This window comes from Crinia signifera, chromosome 4 (genome assembly GCF_055691185.1).
Source record: "Crinia signifera chromosome 4, ASM5569118v1, whole genome shotgun sequence".
Taxonomy (NCBI): Eukaryota; Metazoa; Chordata; class Amphibia; order Anura; family Myobatrachidae; genus Crinia; species Crinia signifera.
Window position 1 is genome coordinate 7178532 of NC_139220.1, and position 10693 is coordinate 7189224.

A 10693-nucleotide genomic window follows, 5' to 3' on the forward strand; every position below is an offset into this window, starting at 1 on the left:
CAGTCACTATCAGCGGGGGAACATTTCGGGTGTGTACAATTCATAGTTTGTCAGAGGTTGGTGCTTCCCCAGCTCATTACTCAAACACCAGGGAAATACCCAGCCAGCCTGCACTTCTATTGGTCTGTCACAAGGTGGCAGCGCAGTTCCTACTATACACAAAACCAGATGCTAAAAATATCTTTAATGCAAGGTAATGACTAAGTTTGGGGGTTTTTTCTTTAGACATTTTAATGTCCGGTAGAAACACAAACCATTTTTTCACTTTGAACAAGTTATAACGTATGAAAGTCTAACTACAAATAGAAAACCACATTGAACGGATTCTAACAATTCAGATTTCACGTCTGACGACTATTTCAGTACAAAATGTTTTTTTCCAAATGTTTGCACTGGACAGCGAGGACATTCATGCATCCTGTGGCTGAACCGATATACACGCAGATCAGTGAGGTATCTTGTGCCTCATGCCTCAGCTGTTACAACTGAATAGATTGGCTCAGCGCTGGGGACATGAATACAAGCAGGAATATGGTTATGGAAGCATATTACGGTAACCATGCAGCAAAGTGGAAGACAAATGGGGCGGTATTACAGGCTCGCTCTAATGTGTGCACCTCAACGAGGGCCGAGGCACGGTGAGGTGTGGCGAGGTGATATGTGATGAGGTGTGGCAGGGGAGGGTCCGGCGTCTGCTTACAAATTTAAAACAACAACAAAAAAATCAGTGGTCACAGTTGTCCTTTTTCTAAAAACGAGGACGTGTCACAGTTTCCATCAACATTCGGCCTTGCGGACTCCACCTTCACCTCTGTATAAAGACAAAGGGGACAGATAACGCTGACCATTCTCATTTACTCAAATCCGTCACTAATAAATAACCAATATTCCATGTGTGGTGCAGGCCAGGTTTTCTTATGCTAAACCAGGCATGTCCAAACTATGGCCCTCCAGCTGAACTGCAATTCCCATCATGCCTTGCCACAGTTTTGCTGTTAGGGAATGCTAAAACTATGGCCAGGCATGCTGGGATGTGTAGTTTTGCAACAGCTGGAGGACCGCAGGTTGGACATGCCTGTGCTAGACAGATAAGAATGTCACCACTGGGACACCATACCTGGTCACATCCTGCAGTACAGTCACGTGGCTGAGTTAGACACCTGCCATGCTGGGAGTAGTAGTTCAATAGAGGCTGTGTATGTGCAGGTTAGGCCAAGCAATGGCTGCCATTTGCAGTATGGGAATGAAGGGGTTGTGTTTTGGGCCCCTGACGCCCGCAGCAGATTAGTGAAGAACAGGAGAGTGTCACTAACACAAACCGCATGTGATTGTTTCTGCAGAATCCAGCCAGAATGTCGGCATAAAGAAATGCCGACACGGGTATAATGTGAACATTGTGCCTGTTATTATTCAAAATCCACACACAACGTTTTAATACGGTGAGGCTAATGTGGCGATATTTTGACTGTGGCCCACCCATTTCATCCAGATCTCTGCGCCCTACTGTAGTAGCATGTGACTATCGGAGGCGGGGAACCCCAATACTACACCAGGGGAACCCCATTACTACACCAGGTCAGTACCCACCTGCCCGGTCAGCAGCTGCACGTAGGACATGTAGTTCCGCTGGATGTAGGTCACAGCAGTGGAGAAGCAGTTGTGCAGTAAGCCGGGAATGTTGTGTCCGACCCCCAATACTACACCAGGGGAACCCCAATACTACACCAGGGGAACCCCATTACTACACCAGGTTAGTACCCACCTGCCCGGTCAGCAGCTGCACGTAGGACATGTAGTTCCTCTGGATGTAGGTCACAGCAGTGGAGAAGCAGTTGTGCAGTAAGCCGGGAATGTTGCGTCTGACCCCCAATACTACACCAGGGGAACCCCAATACTACACCAGGTCAGTACCCACCTGCCCGGTCAGCAGCTGCACGTAGGACATGTAGTTCCTCTGGATGTAGGTCACAGCAGTGGAGAAGCAGTTGTGCAGTAAGCCGGGAATGCTGTGTCCAACCCCCAATACTACACCAGGGGAACCCCAATACTACACCAGGGGAACCCCAATTCTACACCAGGTCAGTACCCACCTGCCCGGTCAGCAGCTGCATGTAGGACATGTAGTTCCTCTGGATGTAGGTCACAGCAGTGGAGAAGCAGTTGTGCAGTAAGCTGGGAATGTTGCGTCCGACCCCCAATACTACACCAGGGGAACCCCAATACTACACCAGGTCAGTACCCACCTGCCCAGTCAGAAGCTGCACGTAGGACATGTAGTTCCTCTGGATGTAGGTCACAGCAGTGGAGAAGCAGTTGTGCAGTAAGCCGGGAATGCTGTGTCCGACCCCCAATACTACACCAGGGGAACCCCATTACTACACCAGGTCAGTACCCACCTGTCCGGTCAGCAGCTGCACGTAGGACATGTAGTTCCGCTGGATGTAGGTCACAGCAGTGGAGAAGCAGTTGTGCAGTAAGCCGGGAATGCTGTATCCGACCCCCAATACTACACCAGGGGAACCCCAATACTACACCAGGTCAGTACCCACCTGTCCGGTCAGCAGCTGCACGTAGGACATGTAGTTCCGCTGGATGTAGGTCACAGCAGTGGAGAAGCAGTTGTGCAGTAAGCCGGGAACGTTGCGTCCGACCTTGCTGGCGAGATACATGGCGACCGCTAGACAAGCCTTCTCCTGCTCAATGCCAGGCGGCATCCTGTTCAGCACGGACTGCACGGCTTCGTTAAAGCGCTGCACATGTAACACAATGGAATGCTCAACTCAACACGCAGGAACCCCACGCTACACGTATGACACGGACAGACACATAACATACAGAAACCTCTGAGGACACATAGCGATTGTACTGTAAGCTGGAACATTGTCACCGAATGAGTCACAAGCGCAGACTGCAGTCACTTGAGCTGCTGTGACTCACTGCCTTCTCTAGTGTATGAATCCACACAGTGCAAGTCTACACCCTCCTAATACCCCCGCGCAGGTCTACGCCCTCCTAATACCCCCACGCAGGTCTACGCCCTCCTAATACCCCCACGCAGGTCTACGCCCTCCTAATACCCCCACGCAGGGCTACGCCCTCCTAATACCCCCACGCAGGGCTACGCCCTCCTAATACCCCCACGCAGGGCTACGCCCTCCTAATACCCCCACGCAGGGCTACGCCCTCCTAATACCCCCGCGCGGGTCTACGCCCTCCTAATAACCCCACGCGGGTCTACGCCCTCCTAATACCCCCGCGCAGGTCTACGCCCTCCTAATACCCCCGCGCAGGTCTACGCCCTCCTAATACCCCCGCGCAGGTCTACTCCCTCCTAATACCCCCGCGCAGGTCTACGCCCTCCTAATACCCCCGCGCAGGTCTACGCCCTCCTAATACCCCCACACAGGTCTACGCCCTCCTAATACCCCCGCGCAGGTCTACGCCCTCCTAATACCCCCGCGCAGGTCTACGCCCTCCTAATAACCCCACGCAGGTCTACGCCCTCCTAATACCCCCACGCAGGTCTACGCCCTCCTAATACCCCCACGCAGGTCTACACCCTCCTAATACCCCCACGCAGGGCTACGCCCTCCTAATACCCCCGCGCAGGTCTACGCCCTCCTAATACCCCCGCGCAGGTCTACGCCCTCCTAATACCCCCGCGCAGGTCTACGCCCTCCTTATACCCCCGCGCAGGTCTACGCCCTCCTAATACCCCCGCGCAGGTCTACGCCCTCCTAATAACCCCACGCAGGTCTACGCCCTCCTAATAACCCCACGCAGGTCTACGCCCTCCTAATACCCCCACGCAGGTCTACGCCCTCCTAATACCCCCACGCAGGTCTACACCCTCCTAATACCCCCACACCCTCCTAATACCCCCGCGCAGGTCTACGCCCTCCTAATACCCCCGCGCAGGTCTACGCCCTCCTAATACCCCCGCGCAGGTCTACGCCCTCCTAATACCCCCGCGCAGGTCTACACCCTCCTAATACCCCCACGCAGGTCTACACCCTCCTAATACCCCCACGCAGGTCTACACCCTCCTAATACCCCCACACAGGTCTACACCCTCCTAATACCCCCCACGCAGGTCTACGCCCTCCTAATACCCCCACGCAGGTCTACACCCTCCTAATACCCCCACGCAGGTCTACACCCTCCTAATACCCCCACGCAGGTCTACACCCTCCTAATACCCCCACGCAGGTCTACACCCTCCTAATAACCCCACGCAGGTCTACACCCTCTTAATACCCCCACGCAGGGCTACACCCTCCTCATACCCCCACGCAGGGCTACACCCTCCTAATACCCCCACGCAGGGCTACACCCTCCTAATAACCCCACGCAGGGCTACACCCTCCTAATAACCCCACGCAGGGCTACACCCTCCTAATAACCCCACGCAGGGCTACACCCTCCTAATAACCCCACGCAGGGCTACACCCTCCTAATAACCCCACGCAGGGCTACACCCTCCTAATACCCCCACGCAGGGCTACACCCTCCTAATACCCCCACGCAGGTCTACAGCAGAACTGTGAGTAATATAAATATAAGTCACCACTAGATCGACATTGACACAAGGAGAACCCGCAGAGACTATGCGCATGATAGACCGAGCGCATGCGCAGTCCCCAAAACATCGGGACGGGGCTGAACTTGCTAAATAACCAGTAAACCAGAATCACCCCCCCTGGTTTGCATACGGACAAAACCATGCTGCACTGCAGGTGGGGCAGATGTAACAGGTGCAGTGAGAGTTACATTCTCTCTGCACCTGTTACATCTGCCCCATCCGCAGTGCAGCATGGTTTTGACCATCTGCAGACCAAATATGTTTCGCAAACCAACCTGAATCACCCCATGTCCCCTCGTAAGCTGGCTTCTATTGACAGTACGGGTGCATCATTCCCATTGATGACATCAGAACTCTCCCATTATACAGCACATGATGTCACTAGCGTCCCCGGCCTCAGCGATATACTCACGTCCTCCGTCAGCGATTCAGTCAGGATATCGTTAATCAGACTCTCTACCACCTTCGGCTCTATCAACCCTTCCTGCTCAAACCGGTCGCCCATTTGTGCCAGCTGGGCGCCAATTCTGCGCAGAAGATCCTCATCCACCGCCGCCGATCCCTCTGGGGAGAGAAGAGACATAAGACGTCTGTGCGGTTATTATCTAATATTACATTATTATTATATGTTCCATAATGGCGGGAACAGATCCCGGAATGAGGTCGTAGTCCCATCCCGCTAAGAATCTGCGAGCAGCGGTAAATTGCGCATCTACGATCAGACCGGTTCCCCCCCGGCACCATCCAGCGGTAAAGGACGGTGTACACATTATATTCCTACCGGGAGAAATTGAATGGAAGGTCGTGTGGCCGTCTGTCTCTAAGTCGCCATCGCTATCGACACACTGCGCCAAAGCCTTCAGCTGCGTCTGGTACTCAACATCCGAATTATCCTGACACTCCAGGAAGGCGATGAAGATCCGCTCCACCGACATCGCTTATTATATGGCGTCTGCAAGGGGGGGACATATACAACACTATGAGGCAAGGCCATGTACCTGAAGTGTGGCCCCTAATAGATTATGTGGCCCTCCCTCCCGCTGAGTAACATTGTCCCTGGTAAAATGGCCACGAGGGGGCACTGTTCCAACGGAGAGTGATAAACAACCAGCCAGTCAGTTCATAACTGTCATTTTTTTTCAAACAGCCTGTACCATGACAGTTAGCAGCTGATTGGCTGGACGGTTATCTCTCCTTATCACCCTTGCATTTATCTCTTGTTAAGGCTTAATGCATCTGCCCCATAGATTGTAAGCTTCGCTGGCTCAGGGAGTGATGTGACTGATATACACATATACCGCAGCACTGTACAGAGTATAACATTGCATCACCCTACTCAGCTGTAACCACGGTAACTGCCCACTCAGACAGACCGCAAGCGCCGATTGTGCAAATGTAAGTCGCACTTCTGCAAATCCATTATCAGCAACCACCGGCACATTCCCCCCAGGTGTACTCGGCGCTGTACTCAGGAATGTGGCCTTAGCCGACACGTCAGCCATGTCTCACATCAGGATTCCCATACAGAGTGCAACACACACACACACACACATATATATATAGACATGTATGATACATGTATGACGTCATAAGGAAATACCCAGCACTTGTCTGAGCAGGAGGATGTGTAAAGCAGAGGTGGGGGGAAGGGGGGTTCCTGTGAACCCAACAAAGTCTCAAATTGAAGAATGCTGACACTGTATATATGGGACACTTATTAGGTCGACAAGCAGTGAGTAAACCACTGAAGGTTGACGTGGCTTAGGTCGACTCAAACATTATGTTGACAATGGGAAGGTTGACAGTCAAAAATGTTGACAGGTGGTAGTCAACATTCAGGCAAAAACTAAAAACCTCATGTCAACCTTTACTGTCGACCTTCCAACCCTGCTGACGTTAGCCATGTCGACCCAATGACCCATAATATATAATCTGCTGGTATAACGCTGCCTGTATGCGGAGTGCAATGACCCAAAGAGCTGACAATCCTAAACCAGAAGCACCAGCTTAGGGCGCATTACATAATAAAACACTGCATGCGATTTACCCACCTACCCTCCCACCCGGGGGCCTTTACCCACCTACCCTCCCACCCGGGGCCTTTACCCACCTACCCTCCCACCCGGGGCCTTTACCCACCTACCCTCCCACCCGGAGCCTGCAGTTACCCACCTACCCTCCCACCCGGAGCCTGCAGTTACCCACCTACCCTCCCACCCGGGGGCCTTTACCCACCTACCCTCCCACCTGGAGCCTGCAGTTACCCACCTACCCTCCCACCCGGGGGCCTTTACCCACCTACCCTCCCACCCGGAGCCTGCAGTTACCCACCTACCCTCCCACCCGGGGGCCTTTACCCACCTACCCTCCCACCCGGGGCCTGCAGTTACCCACCTACCCTCACACCCGAGGCCTTCAGGTACCCACCTACCCTACCCCCCAGGGCCTGCAGTTACCCACCTACCCTCCCACCCATGGACCTGCAGTTACCCACCTACCCATGGGCCTACAGTTACCCACCTACCCTCCCACCCTGGGCCTGCAGTTACTCACCTACCCTCCCACCCCAGGCCTGCAGTTACCCACCTACCCTCCCACACGGGGCCTGCAGTTACCCACCTACCCTCCCACCCATGGACCTGCAGTTACCCACCTACCCATGGGCCTACAGTTACCCACCTACCCTCCCACCCATGGGCCTGCAGTTACCCACCTACCCTCCCACCCGGGGACTGCAGTTACCCACCTACCCTCCCACCCGGGGACTGCAGTTACTCACCTACCCTCCCACACGGGGCCTGCAGTAACTCACCTATCCCCTGCCCGAGAAGAGGAAATGTTGGACATTTATATTCAATTTTAAGTTGCTTAATAGATGACACAACTTGCATTATACACTGCGGTCTATAAAGAACAGTTGAATCACCACAAATACCAGGAACAGAGCGCAGCAGGTGTAGTGCCAAGGCCCAGACAGGGGACAACAAGCCTGCATCCTGCATGGGTAGTCACATAGCCAGTGCCCATGTGCCACGAACATCAGGGGTACCGGGGTACATACCCCAACCACTTGCAGGACATTCCGCTACTACTGTACGAACATACAACATTAGTAACGCAAGAGGCAATGCTCCCGACAAGATGCCATCTGCGGGTCTGTGACCCGGGACTCCCTCTGCCCTCACCGCTGGGTCTGTGACCCGGGACTCCCTCTGCCCTCACCGCTGGGTCTGTGACCCGGGACTCCCTTTGCCATCACCGCCCGATCTGTGGCCCGGGACTACCTCTGCCATCACCGCCCGATCTGTGGCCCGGTACTCCCTCTGCCATCTACACCTGGTCTGTGACCCGGGACTCCCTCTGCCCTCACCGCTGGGTCTGTGACCCGGGACTCCCTCTGCCATCACCGCCGGGTCTGTGACCCGGGACTCCCTCTGCCATCACCGCCCGATCTGTGGCCCGGTACTCCCTCTGCCATCTACACCTGGTCTGTGACCCGGGACTCCCTCTGCCCTCACCGCCCGATCTGTGACCCAGGACTCCCTCTGCGCATGCGGCTGCTGGGTCTGTGACCCGGGACTCCCTCTGTGCATGCGGCTGCTGGGTCAGTGGCCCGGGACTCCCTCTGCGCATGCGGCTGCTGGGTCTGTGACTCGGGACTCCCTCTGCGCATGCGGCTGCTGGGTCTGTGACCCGGGACTCCCTCTGCGCATGCGGCTGCTGGGTCTGTGACCCGGGACTCCCTTTGTGTATGCGGCTGCTGGGTCTGTGACCCAGGATTCCCTCTGCGCATGCGGCTGCTGGGTCTGTGACCCGGGACTCCCTCTGCGCATGCGGCTGCTGGGTCTGTGACCCGGGACTCCCTCTGCGCATGCGGCCGCTGGGTCTGTGACCCGGGACTCCCTCTGCGCATGCGGCCGCTGGGTCTGTGACCCGGGACTCCCTCTGCGCATGCGGCCGCTGGGTCTGTGACCCGGGACTCCCTTTGTGTATGCGGCCGCTGGGTCTGTGGCCGGGGACTTCCTCTGCGCATGCGGCTGCTGGGTCAGTGACCCGTGACTCACTCTGTGCATGCGGCCGCTGGGTCTGTGACCCGGGACTCCCTCTGCGCATGCGGCTGCTGGGTCTGTGACCCGGGACTCCCTCTGTGTATGCGGCTGCTGGGTCTGTGGCCGGGGACTTCCTCTGTGCATGCGGCTGCTGGGTCTGTGACCCGGGACTCCCTCTGCGCATGCGGCTGCTGGGTCAGTGACCCGTGACTCCCTCTGTGCATGCGGCCGCTGGGTCTGTGACCCGGGACTCCCTCTGTGTATGCGGCTGCTGGGTCTGTGACCCGGGACTCCCTCTGTGCATGCGGCCGCTGGGTCTGTGACCCGGGACTCCCTCTGCGCATGCGGCTGCTGGGTCTGTGACCCGGGACTCCCTCTGCGCATGCGGCTGCTGGGTCTGTGACCCGGGACTCCCTCTGTGCATGCGGCCGCTGGGTCTGTGGCTCGTGACTCCCTCTGTGCATGCGGCTGCTGGGTCTGTGACCCGGGACTCCCTCTGCGCATGCGGCTGCTGGGTCCAGTGACCCGTGACTCCCTCTGTGCATGCGGCTGCTGGGTCTGTGACTCGGGACTCCCTCTGTGCATGCGGCTGCTGGGTCTGTGGCCCGGGACTCCCTCTGCGCATGCGGCCGCTGGGTCTGTGACCCGGGACTCCCTTTGTGTATGCGGCCGCTGGGTCTGTGGCCGGGGACTTCCTCTGCGCATGCGGCTGCTGGGTCAGTGACCCGTGACTCCCTCTGTGCATGCGGCCGCTGGGTCAGTGACCCGTGACTCCCTCTGCGCATGCGGCTGCTGGGTCTGTGACCCGGGACTCCCTCTGTGTATGCGGCTGCTGGGTCTGTGGCCGGGGACTTCCTCTGTGCATGCGGCTGCTGGGTCTGTGACCCGGGACTCCCTCTGCGCATGCGGCTGCTGGGTCAGTGACCCGTGACTCCCTCTGTGCATGCGGCCGCTGGGTCTGTGACCCGGGACTCCCTCTGTGTATGCGGCTGCTGGGTCTGTGACCCGGGACTCCCTCTGTGCATGCGGCCGCTGGGTCTGTGACCCGGGACTCCCTCTGCGCATGCGGCTGCTGGGTCTGTGGCCGGGGACTCCCTCTGTGCATGCGGCTGCTGGGTCTGTGACCCGGGACTCCCTCTGCGCATGCGGCTGCTGGGTCTGTGACCCGGGACTCCCTCTGTGCATGCGGCCGCTGGGTCTGTGGCTCGTGACTCCCTCTGTGCATGCGGCTGCTGGGTCTGTGACCCGGGACTCCCTCTGCGCATGCGGCTGCTGGGTCCAGTGACCCGTGACTCCCTCTGTGCATGCGGCTGCTGGGTCTGTGACTCGGGACTCCCTCTGTGCATGCGGCTGCTGGGTCTGTGGCCCAGGACTCCCTCTGCGCATGCGGCTGCTGGGCATACTGGGAGGGTCCCTCGTACAGCGTGATGCGGAGAGAAGCCCCAGCTACAACCAGTGTTACCGTCCACATTGGACCGTCACACCGTGTATGTGTGTTATATATATATATATATATATATATATATATATATAAAATGATGTGACTTGAAAACAGTTGAATTAAAGAACTGAAATGTCTAACGCAGCAGTGTTTGCTGTCTATTCATTATATTTAATCAAGTCGTAGGAGTGCTGCACCTCCAACTTCTATCGCCTTTCTATATAAAAACCCCCCACACATATACTGTATACATCCGTACATTCATTTATACATACACACATTATACATACATAGTTGTTGCTGGCTGGCACTCAGAGAGACTTTCATCCAATAAGACTCGCGCTGTCACAGTGCAATACACTCAGTACATACAGAAATTGCATTGTGAGGTCTTATTGGATGAAAGTCTCTGAGCACCGGACACCAGCTCCAAATTATATATACACAAGTTGTGTAGTCCGGCAAAACCCGTGCAGAGGGTAAGGACGCCCCCACATGTAGAACAGGACAAAGTACACGTCACTCCGGGTCAGGTGTCACAACAAAAAGTTTTACTGCGTAATGTCTACGCCATTTCGGGGCCTGGCCCGAAACGGCGTAGACATTACGCAGTAAAAATTT

The 10693-nt window shown here is 56.0% G+C and overlaps 1 protein-coding gene across 2 annotated transcripts in view; it reads right to left on the reverse strand.

Moving 5' to 3' along the window:
- Nucleotides 1-205: 205 nt before the first annotated feature.
- BID (BH3 interacting domain death agonist) overlaps nucleotides 206-10693 on the reverse strand; it is a 14165-nt gene continuing 3677 nt past the window's right edge. For both annotated transcript variants that reach the window (XM_083180894.1, XM_083180893.1), the window contains exons 2-5: nucleotides 5364-5534; nucleotides 4995-5146; nucleotides 2550-2750; nucleotides 206-811 (exon numbers count right to left, since the gene is read on the reverse strand). In XM_083180894.1, coding sequence (XP_083037020.1) covers nucleotides 806-811; nucleotides 2550-2750; nucleotides 4995-5146; nucleotides 5364-5517 — 513 coding nt within the window. In that variant the 5' untranslated portion in view covers nucleotides 5518-5534 and the 3' untranslated portion in view covers nucleotides 206-805. The remainder of the gene's footprint in view (nucleotides 812-2549; nucleotides 2751-4994; nucleotides 5147-5363; nucleotides 5535-10693) is intronic.